The sequence below is a fragment of the Astatotilapia calliptera genome, chromosome 12 (assembly GCF_900246225.1).
Source record: "Astatotilapia calliptera chromosome 12, fAstCal1.2, whole genome shotgun sequence".
NCBI lineage: Eukaryota > Metazoa > Chordata > Actinopteri > Cichliformes > Cichlidae > Astatotilapia > Astatotilapia calliptera.
In genome coordinates, this window is record NC_039313.1 from 17,986,620 (window position 1) to 18,001,845 (window position 15,226).

The window sequence follows — 15,226 nt, forward strand, 5'->3', positions numbered from 1 at the left end:
TTTTATGGACAAAAAGACGCAGGAGTAGCTTGCCATTTTTCAGGTAAAGTCTCCACTGCAGCATTATTATTATTTGGATGAGACTCAGTTAACTGCTGTGTCCAGATGTTGCCAGCGTACGAGTGTAAGAAACAAACTGCTTCGACACGTAAATAGTTAAAAGAGCACTCAGAATATTATGTGACACCTTCATCACAACAAAATACAACACATATCTCAGGAGATGTCAAACCCACAACAGTAACCATCAAAGCGGGGCCGTGAGGCAGCACCGCAGAAAGGTTAGCAAGGCTACTGAGGCCAGGAGAAACAAAAGAGCCATGTGCTGTGAGACCGCTAATGACCAATCCCACCTCCATCGCCCCCTAAGGCGCTCTTATCTTCCCTCTCCAGCTGCACACAGCACCCATACACCATGCTGGCCAGTTAAAAGAGCCGCCCTAATCAAGAAACAGACAGGCTCTGCCGTTTTTTTTTTTTTTTTTTAACATTTTCAACAAATCATTATGGCTCTGAAGTCTGTTTTATGCTTTAATCACATTACAGTTTACAGTGTGGGAATTCAGCAGTATAACTTGACTAATCAGTTAGAACATATGGTCATATCTTCGGGTCAGTGCCTCAAAAGACAATGTGAAGTCCACTGGATATATCAGGTTAAATGATTCATAAGTTAAAATTTTGTGAACTTTAATTTAGAATTTGACAGATTAAGCCGAGTAATGTTTCTGTTTAATTATGAAAAACCTTAAATAACCATGCCAAATCCATTTAAACTTACTGAATCTATGCAATGGGTGTCATAATATAAAGTCAAATTTCAGGACGATAAAGTGTTGAAAATTCAAAAACAGTGGAAATATGTAACCACTTATTCCGATTTGTTCTCGACACCAGTCATGTGTTTGATAGCTTATGTTACTGCCACACTGTGACGCTGAAAAGTTCAGCCAAGTTTGGATTCATGGAAAACGAATACAGAAGCAAGGACAGAATAACACTGTCATTTCAAGCAAAACAAAAAGTAGCAATGTCATAAATAATTCAGGGGAAATGAACACAAGTGAAGGTTATACCTGCAAGTTGTTAAGAGGCTCCATCTTCATGACAGGTCCCACAGTATTGAGGGGAAGAGTCACTTCAATACTCTGGTTTGGGCTGAGAGGAGTTAGAACCTGCAGTGGACCAGCTGGAGCGAGACCAAAGCTTAAGCGAGACAAAGAAGAGAAAAAGGCAAACATGAGCATCCATTGCAGGGTTTGCTCAAGGTCTATCGTATCAAGCTTCAATCTTGTGAAAACCCTGTACGGATTATTAGCTGGTCTTACCTGTTTCTGTTAAACTGTATAGCAAAATCAGTCATGACACTCATAGCTTTATTGGTGAGGGTCATCTCCATTTGGATGACCCCAGAACGGCGGGCGAAAGTGCCTGATATCTCCAAGCCCTTGGCCTTCAAAGCTGGAAGCCAAACCTTAACAGAGACAAGATCATTTATTTTCTGAAGGATCTCTTCTGTTTTTTTTGTTTTTTTTTTTTATCTTTCCCCAGCTTATATAAACTTACAGTTTTGGGGGCGCTGTAGGCTCCCATAGGCATACCAACTCCCCCTCCGAGATCAAACAGGTCATCCAGACCGCCGCTGACAGGGGCACTGAAAGAGGCTGGCATTGCAGCTGGGGGAGCACCAAAACCAGCCCCAATCTGTGGGTTACACAGCAACATGTTCACATTCAATGTCACTTTGTACTGAGCAATCAAAGGCCAACAACAATTCTGAAAAATGACTTACAGCAGGACTTCCACCAAGGTCTCCTCCAAGCTGAGCAGAATGAAAAAGCACAGAAGTAATTGAAGTTATTTAGTGCAGTATTAAATTATTTTCTGACAAGTTTAAAGAGGTGGATTGAGGGGTGGGGGGTGGAAGTCTAAAATGTCTTTCAGTGAATGATGACAGCTATGGGGTTTATATCATTATATCAAGTAACAGCAAAAAGGAGATAAAAGAACAGTAAGACTCCTTTTATGTACTTCACTTTTTACCATCCACAAGTTCTGCCTACTGGTTGTTGAAATCCAAGAGCTTTTTGTTAAACTGCTGCTCAATAAATAGGTGTACTGTCATTGCGACTTCACACTGTGACAAAGCTAAACTACTGTGCACGGAAAGAAATTTGACCAAAAACACAGGTGTGAGTCATTAAAATCTCACCTACAGGGAGTGTGGGTGGGGGGTGGGGGGGGGGACTGACAGTGCAAAGTGCAAACAGACTAATATCACTGTGGGATGACTATTCAGAGGGGACACGGTGGCACAACAGGGGACAAGAGAAGGGTTCAAGACTGGTGCTGGCCTTTAGTGGTCCAGCACGGTCCCCTGGACCAACCTCAGTGGGGCTGTAATCTGGGGGCGATGGGGATTGATGTGGGAGCTGAGGTGACTGAGGAGTGTCCATCCGCAGGGGAATGGGCGGCTGATTGAAAGATGAGACATCACAGAGCCCAGAGATGGACTTAAGGATTTGACATCATGTTTACGACATATATCAGGACAATAAAGATGATAATGATGAATGAAGAGATTTAGGTACATTCTCAAAACAAAACAAAACAACAACATAATAAAACTGTTTTTATATTCTATAATGGCCTGATATGGTTTATAAATGTTAAGCCCTCCCCTTCCACGTAGTTACCGGCTCAGACTCATCCCCCATCTGCAGGTGCAGCATTGAACAAAGGGAATAAATACAAGAGTCAAAAGAAAAAAGGCACCAAAAGGTAGAAAAGGACACAATACAAGGATACAATAGCTGCAAGCAGTGATGAGGGGGAGGCCAAGCAGTCGCCATGGCAACTTGAGCTCATCATGTCAATTTTTCCCCCCTGTTATTAATGTGTTGTTCTATCAGTGGTCAGACAACTTTCAGATGACATGGAGAGTCCATACATCAAGTCTGGTGGCAATATATCAAACACTGAGATTTTGAAAAATCTGAATGTGCCTGGATCTGTCCCAATTGGAAAAAAATGGCCTGTAAAAATGTTTTGAAACTTCTTAAAATCCAGTATGTCAAAAGTAGCCATGAGCATTGATAAACTTGACTTTATCAAAGTGATTCCCTGTTTTTCGCATAAATGGATCTTCAGCTGCAACCTACTGGTTACAGTTGAGGCACAGCCATAAAACTTTGTGGAAAGAATCAGTCAACACTTCTCCATTTAGTGCACCAACATTCACTTCAATTGTTTACCAGAAGCGGCTTGTATGCATGTTACATGGCTGCTTGGCCCCCTGTTATCGTTACTGGGCGTCTTTAATGTTAAACCTCTGGGTGAAATAAACAGCCTTTCAATTTCACTTAAATAATCATGTTCAGAAGACATACCAGGCTGTCAAGTCCTCCTCCAAGAAGGTCCATAGCACCCATTTGCATGCCACTAGAGGCTGGTGGTGGTGGTCCAGTGGTGGTGGGAGGTGTCAGGTCGAGATTGAGAAGATCTCCCAGCAGGTCTCCCTGGGATGGGATGACAGCCGGAGGGGCATCAGAAACTGCAGCAGCAGAAGCTGTGTCAGGGCTCTCACTCTCCCCACTGGTAAAAGCAAGGGGGGGGGGAATGATGTTTAAGCCATATGCATTATGACAACTTTGGTTATTATGAAGCCCCTAATTTGTCATTAAACTCCTGATAAAACTCAATCGAGTTCATATGAATAATGGTAGATGGATGTAATGAATTACATCCGAAAGAAGGAACAAACAAAGAAATGCTCCACAGCTTGGCACTATATGCAAGTTATACTCAGCAGATTTTCTTGAAAGCAAAACACCATAGTTAAGAGGGCAGTTCCACTCAAGTAAACTAAGCCCTCTGCCTGCAGTGTCAAAGTAATTAAAGTCTATGACTCACGATTCAGTACTGCCAGGGAGTCTCTTGTGCTGAACTCCGCGGCTGCCCTCAACAAAGGCACTGGGAGGCTTGTGGTAGACAGAGGCCAGAGTACCAATGTGGCAGATAAGTTCCTCCAGCAGTGTAGGCTCAATCAGATCTGTCTCCTCAGAGATCAGCGGCTTCTCAGCCAGAACCACCTCTTTGGCAGCCACAGGGTCTGTGGAGAGCAGACGCCAGTAGATGTAGCCTCGGTCTCTTAGATCTGGGTTATCAGAGTCCTGTGAAAAAGGGATGAGTCATAAGGAATGTCTTTATGTTGTATGTTTAATAAATACTTAATGTTCGACTCTGTCTTGGCCCAGAAGTTATACAAAGATATCAAAAACGGAGTTTGCCTTAGGGTAGTGGTAAGATTTGGATAATGTATGAGGCAATCTGACACTGTACTTTTTTTCTCAGCATAGAAAAGCACAAAGTTCCCAGGGTTCTAAGAAAATCAAGTAAGCTTAAAAGTTACTTCAGTGAATAGCCAATATATTCATTCTTTGAAGTTGCGAGGCACATCGTCTCTACATTGCTGCTTTCTGCTAGCCTTTTACAAGAAAAAAAAAATGTTTGTGTGCATAAAAATTGGACTTAGGGGTGAAATTACCATTTTCTTTTTTGCATGTTTGCCAATAGTATACACAAGTACTGGAAAAATAAAAATAAATGAATAAATGTAAATCTGTGAGAGGATTATAAAAGGTCTGGATTTTGGAACAGAAATAGGAAGCCCCTTTTAATAACGTTTAAATGACACAACTAAAAGAAAAAAGAAATAAGCAACAAAGTTCAAAAAGCAGACAATAAAGGATGCGCTGACAGGAAAAATAGCATGTATGACGTAGACTGCTTATTCCCCCGCCCCCCCTCACCTGTGTGGCTAGGCTTAGCACCTGCTGCACCAGCTCTTGGGTCTCCGTTGGCTTTTTCAGGAACAATTTGACGATTGCAGTCAGGAGCTGCAACTGCACCTAGAGGCCAGTGAGAACACCAAATGTGTTACAAATGCTCACGCACTGCTTTTAAAAGCAAGTGAATAAATGATCATTAAGATGTACCTTAACACTGTGCGACAGTTTAAGACACGCAGTGAGGTTTTAACATGTTTTACATAAATGACACACCTTTCTAGCAGTAAATAGTTTAAGACTATTTTACACATGCACTGCACAGCACAAAAAACAAATTGTTTAATATCTGACTGGTTAGCTCAGACAATACAGTCCCTTGTGTTAGGTCTGCGTAATGTTCACAGAATACACAATGAGTAAGTGCGCTTAACGTGTCCTTTTTCCTTCATCAGTCAATAATAAAAATGGAATATATTTCCAAGGCAATAATATGGGAATCAATCAATTACTTAGGGAGAGTCTAACACCAAGCAAAGCTGTGTAATCCGACAGTGAGCTGTGGCAGAAAGATCTTCAGAGTAAAGGCTGGCGTTTCAACAAATACGCCCCTGAGCCACATATAAGAAGTGACACACTGAAATATTGTAAAGCCTTCTCATTAATCACGGTTAGGTCACAAGAAATTTTGTTCCACTGTTTCTTTATTTTTTCTTATTTTAATCATTGAGCAAGCTCACTAAAAAGAAAAAAAGGTCTCTGGTACTTTCAAAATGGTTTATGCTTTCTCATCCTTTGCTACAGCTAACCAGTGGTTTTAATGATTTCCTGCTTGAAAGGACGCATCTGTTACTCCCAGCACTGATGGCAAATTATTACTGCAGCTTCCATTAAATATTGACTTTTTCAAATAACAACCTCCCCACACCCTCCTAAATACACCTGAGTGCTTTCATCGTGGAAACCCTCCAAAAAGCTCTCCAGCAGCTCATCAGCATTGTCGATGCGCTCAGCGTACTCTCCTACAATCCAGATCATGGCGGCACGCGCCTCCGGCTCATCCAGAGAGTCCAGATTTTCACACAGAGTGGCAATCACACTCTCGTACCTGCAAACAGTGACACAAAGCATCAGTGCATCAGATTCAGAGACACTTAAACGCAAGACTGACAAAATGCAAATTGCAGTTATTTTCTTAGAACAGCATTCATCTGTTTGTTGCCGAGATTGACCAAAATAACTATAATAAAATCTGATCAAACAACCACATGTCTGGCTTGTAATACGTGGTAGCAAATAACTGCCTACTTTCATATCCAGCAGACATAGAACAACATTAACACTGCTTTGGAGTCGTGTTTTCTGGCACCCTGACAAATGTAAATGTATTATTCACTCTCCTTTTAGCTCTGTTTCCTTGTCTTTCGCAGGCAACATGCCAAACTATGAAGTTTTCTGCAGTGGTTGGTGAATTTCTGATCTGCATAAAATGCTTGATAATAATTTAGTCCATTTACATATTGCTTTCATTAAAAAAAATGCTACAGCACAAATGCCTAATTAATAGAAAATCCAAAGGTTGTCCTGGGCAGTGACTCGTGTCGCTCAACGCACAAGGCATGCTGATCTGGAAACATTGCAAAGCTGCTCCCTTAGAGGCTCACAGCCTTGCAGCTGTGTAGGTACTCCCCTGAATCCACAGCCAAAGTTGGACTCCAGACAAACCAACATACCCTTTGAGCCAGGTACAATCAAGTACCGTCGACTACAAGCAGGTTTTTAGAGGGAAACACTTTGTCTTTATGATCAAAAGGTTTTCATTGCTTATTTAAAGATCAAGAGGAAATTAATGATGAGGTGACTACATGTGCATAACAGCATATGTAAATAAGGGTTATAAGTCTTTGTCATACATTTGATAAATGTGAGGATTATTCATATAAACACAGAGAGAGTTTTAAGTAAAGTGGAAAATGTGAAAACAAACATGTCCAAGAAGAAACCTACTTGTTAGGGTACTTGCGGAAGATGTCCTTGATGACCACAATGGCCTCTTGCACCACATAGTTGACCTTAGTCTGGATGAGGTCTAGCAGTGTGCTGACACAGCGCTCGGCTGATTGCTAACAAACAGAGAGAGAGAAAGAAAAAAAATGACTGGTGTGCAGATTAAGTAGTTCAGTAAGTGTTCTTGTTAAAAAAAAAAAAAAAAAAAAAAAATTGTACTTGATTTTAATGTGGATGAGATTCTCTTGAAGGACATCTCCTTGAGCCTTGACACCTCGCTTTCTACAGTCCTGCTACTTTTGTATTACTCCCTGAAAGTCTCACTCTAAACATGCTGGATCTCATCCACTGTGTCTAAACAGTACATTTTTTAAAAGAAGATTTTATTTCGGGTTAGGGTTAGTGGGTGGTCACTGTGTTGGTGGGTGCACAATTGCATGAGCAATGCTATGTACCACAGCTCAGCTCGTGTCTGCTGAAAGTTGTCCCTCAGACACCTCAGGTCATTTTAGCAGAACTTTGCATTGACAGTTGGATCCCAGGAGACAAATTCATGGTGTACAACTCTATGAATGTTAATATGCTGGCATGCTACTCTGGACTTGATGCACTGCCTTCCGGCTGTGACAGTGTGGGCTCTTCTACTGAAAACTGCTCTTCGGTCTCTGGGTCACAGCCAGATTCCCAGCTCTCATCACCAGTGATGATCCTTGACATGAAGGTTGAGTCAGTTTGACACAGGATTTGATGTTTGCTCTCTGTGCGAGGTGCTAACAGAACCGAGTTGACAGCCGTGGAATCAGCAATGGAGTAGAAAGGGTTAGAATAGAGGAAAGAGGAGAGCAGGAGAATACAGAGTGTGGGGTCTATGGTGAAATTGCAGCCTGCAAGTGGTTAAAGCAGGACTTCCACCAAGTCATACTAGCACAGCATGAAGCAGCAGAGCGGTTCATCAACACTTGCTTTTTGTTTGTTTTGGATTTCTTTTTTTAAACAGTCATGAATATTTCCTGATGCACAGTGCTAGATAACATCTGTGTAGTGCGCAGAAAATGATTTCATTGGTTTTACTGAAGATTAATTTCACTTCACAATGAAACCACATTTTAAATGTCAACGGTAACAGGTTCTATTGAATCCTGTGCTGGATACTCATACTTCCCCAAAATGGAAATATTAATAAGCTGTAGTTCAATTTGTCTGAGGAACTAACACATAACAATGCCATGATGACAGCACCACCTTGTGTTTGAAACTCCGTCTTACTGGTTGGTGGCAAGTAGATTAACTATTTACAGCACTGTGATCTTCAACTACCAGCGAAGTGAACACACAAACCTAGGCATTCACTATGTAGCTAACACAAATATTTAACCAATGAAGCGTCTGATGACATCACCTTCGCTTACCTCAACTTTGATGGCACAGCGGCCAATGGCTCTGACCGCTTTACGCACAAAGTCCACATCCACCTCAGTGGCATATTCCTTCAACTCTGCCAGCACCTACAGCAGGACAGATGTGTGTCACTCACTGGATTCTATTAAATAGATTTATTCTTGGGAGCATCCTTAGATAATGCTGCATTATAGATGTGGGTTTCTTACCTGAGCAATATTGGCTTGAGATGCTAGGCGAATCATAATGTCCAGCTTCTCCAGTTTGACGTAGATGGGGTCATTGTACTTGACAAAGAAAACCTTCATTTCGTGCTTCAGGATCTCTGGGCTGCAATGACACATTAAACATTGCTTGTTTACAAAGTAAAAAAAAAAAAGGAGTCTAACTGAAATATGACAGTTTATTAAAGACGTGGCAAAGAGACCCTCTCCTCAGGCTTACCGTCTCTGGACAATGAGATTGATGTTTCTCAGTGCCACATACTGCAACTCAGGCTCAGCAGAGAGGAGTGTAACCAGTGGAGGAGCGAGCTTCTTCAGTAAAGTGCCATAATAGTCCAAGTCTTTGGGCAGCATCTCCATGAACTTCATTAAAACTTTAACCGCTGACAACACCACTGCAGAGTTGGCATGCGAGAGCCGTGGGGTCACACGCTCACAGATGCTAGCAGGTGTTATTAATGTTGGAAAAGGAAGAGCAGAAAATTAAAACTAATCCACAGTGAATAGAACTTAATGACAAGCACAAGGACTAAGCCGTCTCCTTACCTTTGGGACTCCCGGTCATCACGAGGTGTGTAATTGGCCAGACAGTCAAGAATGAATATCTGTCCCCACTCTGTGCACTCATTAAGAGCTGTCAGCAACTTGTTTATGGTCTGAGGGTTCAGGTCCATTAGATTACTATTGGGATGAGACTCAGCAATCTCAGACAGCGCTGCTACTGCATTTGCGACAACCTACAAATGAAGACAAAGCCACAGATAAATGCTAACAGGAAGAAAACCATGCCCACTTACAAAAGAGATCACTGACATCATGTTCAACATCTGCACACCAACAATGGGCTTATCAGTGAACGATAGAGCTATGGCTTGTAGGCAGCTCTGTCACATGCAAGAAACATGGCTGGCTCAACAGCCAGCTAAAAAGGCTTCGTTAAAAAGTCGTACCATAGGGTTGGAGTCAGAGATGAGATCTTTAAGGGTGTCCAGGAAGCCCTGATCCTCCACCAACTGGGCATTGATATCATGAAGCTTTGCTACACAAACAGCAGCCGTCTTCCTCACATATGGGTCTTCATCCTTCAGACATTTTCTCAAAGGCTCACAGAGGTACTCTGTGATCTTGTCCACACGGATGCAGCCCATGGTACGAACAGCAAGAGCCCGGATGAGAGGGTTGGGGTCTTCACAGTCCTAATGGGTGATTTAATGAGGTCAGAAGTTCTGTTGCAAATATTTTATTAATTTCTAAAGAATCCTGCATTACACAAGCAATTTTTAAATTTGATTTAACTCTTGTTTGTATCAAAATCCTTGACCATGTAAAATGGTCCACAATATTTCTGTCCCAAAATTTAATTAATTAATTAATTAATTTAAAAAACAAAAAAACAAAAAACAGGAGTCAAAGATCACCTAAAAAGCTGATCATTTCTTACAGCATCTACATATTTATGACAAACTGAGCTTTACCTTCACAAAGGTGTTAACAGCCATGATCGCCATGTCTGGCTGGCTTTTTGCGTAGTTCATCAAGTAGAGGTAGACCAGCTTCTTCAGTTCCAGGTTATCTGTCTGCATGCAGTTCACAACATCTGGGAACAGAGCACTGAAGGAGAGACGAGCTGTTATACAACTTATGACTCACAGTGAGAGCTCATGTATGCAGTTCTACTCTACATTTGTAGACATGATTTTCACTGATATTTTCCCCTCTAACTCACCTGACATCCTTGCCCACCGTCATGGATGCAATGACCTTCTTTACAGCCTCCTTCTTCTTCTCTTTCTTATCACTATTGAGCTCTGCTTTGAGCTCAAAGATCTCCCCTGTACACAAGAGACAGAGATAGGATTAAAAACATGAAATGGTATAAATGTCCATGGCTAGAAAAAAAATGCTGGGCGAGTTGATTGGTCAACACCAGTCCTGTTTGGGTCAGTGACCTGTGAAGCAAACTGGCTGAAAAGCACTTCTATTTTACTCCACTAAATTTATTTTAAAGCTTCAAGCACACCCTTCTTCTGATATGTGTAGATGTATAATAGAAAATATAAACTATTATTAAATGAACTACAGTATTTAGCAATAATTAAATTGTTCTTTTTGCGAATGTGTGATTGATAGGCCTGGGAGCCCAGTGGGGGGAGGGGCATCTTTTAGAAACATCTTAATTAGAAACATCTTATTGCGTAATCCAACTGGTACACAAATAGGATGAAAGTGCTTTGCCAACATTAAAATGTGCAAACTAGACAGTGGACGCACTGGCTGACATTTTACAATTCTCTGTCAGAAAGCTGACTGGCTGTCAGCTGTAAGCATAATGAACGCGGTGCAAGAGCTTTTTCTCCCACAGACAGAACAATGGAGTGGGTTGTAGAATAAACACCTAGACCTGTAGTTTTCATCTAAATACTTCTGGGAGGTTGCTATTTCCTTAACAATTATTTCCTTGAATTATCTAAAACCATAATTAGTTTAAAATGTAATCTTTTCATTGGAGAGTGAATGAGTTCATCAGCAAATGTTTACAGAAGCACTTATGTTGCTGCTGTAAACCTTTCAGCAGTTTAGCGAAACCAATTCATACAGTTGCCCTACAATTAGCATTGCACTGTAATCACATTACTATACTAAACTCAACAGCCACATTACAGTTACAATAATGTCATTATCTGCACAATGGGTGCACAAAGATATCAAACATGTCTTTTTCATCCTGCACATCTGTGCTACATTGAGCTTATCTCAGACATGTGCAGAGATGAGGAAACGCAGGACTTTGTGTAAACACAAAGCTAGTAAAGAACAGTGTTATTAAAGCAGAGTGTATACAGTGTCTGTCAAATATAAACACAAAAGGAGTGTGCTTGCCTATTTGTGGTGAATTGTACACAGAATTTTTAATTTTTTTTAATTTGAGAATCACGTTTAATTTAGTTTTTATTGCAGTCTAACTCAGCTGCCTAATTAGGGTACAAACTACACACTGCAAGAAAACTGCAAATTATAAGCTTAAATTTGAATCGGCAGACTTCAGTGTTTCCCAGGCAAATTAATACTCAGAGTCTCTTTTGCATGTGAGCTCCACACTGCACAACACAGCATCAGGCAGATCCAACGGGGGGGAGATTTTGAAGGAAACTTGTTCTTATGTCTCAGGTAATCCTTAAAAACCAAGGAGTCTGGTACACTATCATTTACTAGCATCTGTTTATATTTCTTAAGCCCTGTGTGAGAGAACAAAGAGGGCTTCTAGACTTTCCCAGAGCAACATTGTGTGAGGGGAGCTGCTGAAATACAAGGAGGCCTAGCAGTTATCTCACTGAGAGCTAATTCTCACTACGTCTTATCTGATATACAAAAGCCAAAGCTCTTGTTCTTGGGAACAACTTTGATACAAAGCCGTGAGATGACATCTTTAGGTACATTTTCTGTTTTGTTTTGTTTGTTTTTTCCTTACTTAAATCTACCTTATAGTTCGGTAACATTCCTAGTTATACCACAGTATGCTTGCTCTTGAAACAAGTAAATGTGCTTGGTTTCATAGACTTGAAGTTAGTAAATACATGCCAAATCATTTTACTGGGAATCTACAGAACTTTTTTTTTTATCAGCGAGAAAAAAAACATCCCAAAGCACTCGCATAAATATAATGTGTAGGTACCAACAACAATAATTATAATCTTGCACTAAGGAGTTTACCATGTTAAATCTTCTAAAGAACAAAGTTTCAAACCTTTCTTGGTAGTGGTGAAGTACTTGGAGTCCGTCATCTTGGATCCAAATTGTCGATTCTCCTGCAAACGAATGACAGGATGAGAAAGATGATAGCGAAATCTTTTCCTGACTGGAAACTTGGAGCATCACGAGAACAACAGGAAATACTAGAAATGCAAGCACAGGGAAATAAAAGGAATTCCTGTCTTCTTCTGAATAAATGGTAGGGATCTATCGGAAATCAAAACAATGGATTCTGTTAAGAAATCAGACACTAATATCTTCTCTTTACAAAAAAAAAAAAAAAAAAATCATCTTGGTCAGCATGTATGGGGCCAACAATAACTCTTGTCAGCCAACATTAAATGTTTTCTTCTGGGTATCATTAGCTATACTTCCTCATCCCGTTGCCCTCGAGGCACCATTTCATTTTATTTTTACTTTTCTTTTAAGTTTAAGGTACAAAGATGCCTGCTTGACACATTTCAGAGAAAATTGTAAAATATTAAAATACTATTGGAAAAATAAAACCTGTGTTTTTACATGAAATTTTAACATTTTTGGCTTATGGACAGCTGGTCGTTTTTAGGAGGTCTCCACAACAGATCATCTGCCTCCATCTCACCCAATCCCTAGTATCCTCCTGTCACACACTCCATCCATAAATCTCGTCATAGTCTCCGTCTGTTCATCCTGCCTGGAAGCTTCATATTCAACATCCTTTTCCCAATGCATCCACAACACCTCAGCCTTCTTTCTAACTTTGACTCCAAGCTGCTCGACCTGAGCTGTCCATCTGATGTACTCTTTACTAATCTTATCCATCCTGGTCAATCTAAATGAAAAGACACGTTTAATTCTGCCACCTTTAGCTTGGCCTCCTGTCTGTTTGTCAATCCCACCATACATTCTTTCTGTTGTATTCTGTCACTAATCAGCCCTGACATCTCAACTACACCCATTCCACCCTGCCTGCACCATCCCCTTCACCTTTCTTAAGCACTGGCCAATGTTTAGGTTGGCATCAGGTATTTAAACTCAACCACCTACAACTAGTAGCTTAACTGGACAGCAGTTTATGTTTAACATATATATGGCTTGTTCATACTAACATGTGGAATTTGTCTCTTTAAAGTCTTTCTGATATGGAAATAAGTTAGTGTTTCCTTGACTATGCACTGAATATCTATTATTACTGTGTTACAAATATGTAAAAACACTGCTGCAGTGAATAAACAAACCCATAATGATTTCATTAATCCCACTTATATTCAGTTCAGTCAAATGGTAGAACACAGAAAGAGAAAATTCCTTCACAATATTCCGCAAAATAACTCTTTAGGCTCTTCAACACACGTCTACATTTATGAATGAATCCTGTTAGACTGACATGTTAACTTGTTATTAATGGTACTGAAAAACACATTAACTAGAGCACCGGGTTTCAGGTACCAGTCGACATCCGACAAGTCGCTAACTAGCCATAAGTTAACCAAAACCGAGCCCAACTGTCGACGTAGTTAGCAATACGTTAGCCGATTACGATCCGTTTGTACGATAAAGCACACTGCTACCGCCCTAAATTGACACCGAAACTCTCGTGTACTCTTACGTAGCTTCTGATCTTACAACATAAGTATTTAACAAAAGCTGTCCTTACACAGATAGATAAAACACAAAGTTGAGAAAATGTTCTCTACTTGGCTAGCATTAGGCTAGAACAGCATTAGCATAGCTGGCTCGAGTCTGTACGACAGAAGGCACACGTAGTTGAGTAGTTAACCCAAAATGAGCTAAATTGCAGCCGATATTTGCGCATTTGAAAGTGCATTTCAATCCACTACTCACGCATAACTGATTTGCCCACTCCTGCATGTTTGCAGCAGTTAGAGTAGATGAATGAAGCTAATGCTAAAGGATAGCAGCCTGGTGCAGTGTGCCTGTCAGTGTCAGCTAGCGCCTGACCACTTCTCTGGCTAGCAAAGCTGAGACATGACCTTCTAAGTAGGGACTTAAGGAAGCCTTTGCCGGGACAGTTAAGCTCTTAATCTGTCGGGGTAATTAAGACCTTACTCAACGAATTAGCGTACCTTCTGGCGTTAAAATTAAACTCGCCATACAGTGAATTCAGCAAGCACAAATATCTTACCGTGACAAGCGTAGCAGTTACTGTGATGGCCTTCGTCCCCTCCTACTTGATTTACTTCCGTCTTTTAACAAAATAACAACAGGCAGGCAACGTCAGCTCTCATTCATGCAGGGCTGGTCATAATGAGACAAAGAAATTCAGGAACTCTGTCAACGCTGTGCGCTTTTCTTTTTAGCTCCAATCCGGCTACTTAAATCTACATACAGAGTAGTTTTTTGGGAAGTTGAGGAAAAACACTACCTAAATACAATAAATAAAATCTATGGCCTAAACCTTTCGACTGATAATATTATGCCAGTGTTTTGTGTATCAGTTTATACTGTATTGAGATAGCAAGTGTTTATGTGCATAAATGAGGCGTTAAATGAGGATCACCAAATACTAATTTCTACAAAAAGATAGCACTTTGGTCCACCGTTGCATGACAGCAAAAAGGTCCTGCTGTCCAGTCATCTCTGAATGGTCTACATTCTCTCCCTGGGTGCCATATTCTAAAGACATGTCAAGTTAACTGGTGATTTTAAATTCTTGGTGTGAATGGTTATCTGTGCCTCTTGCCCTATGACAGCTGGGATGGGCTCTAGCTCCTAAGGCTCTAGTTTCCAGACTGACTAAACACTGGAAGGTTTAAAACAAAAGTTTAAAACAAAAATGTTTACAATATTTTTGAACTTATAATTATAAAAGACTATGTAGGGATTAGCTGAATTATTTTATCCAAATAAATAGTAATAAAAATTGAACATTTCAAGCACATTGTGAGGAGAAACAACTGCAGCATTTTAACTCCATTTTGAACGTCACGAAGCAAAATCTGCAGGACGCATTGCCATATTTAGTCGTGTCTTACTTATGCAACAAATTATTTATTATGTATAAAAATATAGTGAGTAACACTGTGCATGAAGAATAACAGAAGCACTTCTTTGCTTTTC

At 40.5% G+C, this 15,226-nt stretch overlaps 1 protein-coding gene across 5 annotated transcripts in view; it reads right to left on the reverse strand.

The window, feature by feature from the left end:
* The window catches only part of ap1b1 (adaptor related protein complex 1 subunit beta 1), a 28,881-nt gene extending 14,408 nt beyond the window's left edge, over positions 1-14,473 (reverse strand). Inside the window, exons 1-20 of one of the 5 annotated variants that reach the window (XM_026186746.1) lie at positions 14,292-14,473; positions 12,162-12,222; positions 10,143-10,248; positions 9,892-10,027; positions 9,367-9,612; positions 8,963-9,153; positions 8,637-8,858; positions 8,402-8,522; positions 8,204-8,299; positions 6,795-6,910; positions 5,730-5,895; positions 4,812-4,910; positions 3,913-4,172; positions 3,390-3,594; positions 2,697-2,717; positions 2,388-2,474; positions 1,793-1,822; positions 1,567-1,704; positions 1,329-1,474; positions 1,077-1,206 (exon numbers count right to left, since the gene is read on the reverse strand). In XM_026186746.1, the coding sequence (XP_026042531.1) occupies positions 1,077-1,206; positions 1,329-1,474; positions 1,567-1,704; positions 1,793-1,822; positions 2,388-2,474; positions 2,697-2,717; positions 3,390-3,594; positions 3,913-4,172; positions 4,812-4,910; positions 5,730-5,895; positions 6,795-6,910; positions 8,204-8,299; positions 8,402-8,522; positions 8,637-8,858; positions 8,963-9,153; positions 9,367-9,612; positions 9,892-10,027; positions 10,143-10,248; positions 12,162-12,198 (2,553 nt within the window). In that variant the 5' untranslated portion in view covers positions 12,199-12,222; positions 14,292-14,473. Of the gene's footprint in view, positions 1-1,076; positions 1,207-1,328; positions 1,475-1,566; positions 1,705-1,792; positions 1,823-2,387; positions 2,475-2,696; positions 2,718-3,389; positions 3,595-3,912; positions 4,173-4,811; positions 4,911-5,729; positions 5,896-6,794; positions 6,911-8,203; positions 8,300-8,401; positions 8,523-8,636; positions 8,859-8,962; positions 9,154-9,366; positions 9,613-9,891; positions 10,028-10,142; positions 10,249-12,161; positions 12,223-13,990; positions 14,215-14,291 lie in introns of those variants that run through there. The other 4 variants (XM_026186744.1, XM_026186745.1, XM_026186747.1 and 1 more) reach the window with 4 other exon arrangements.
* Between the last annotated feature and the right edge of the window lie 753 nt (positions 14,474-15,226).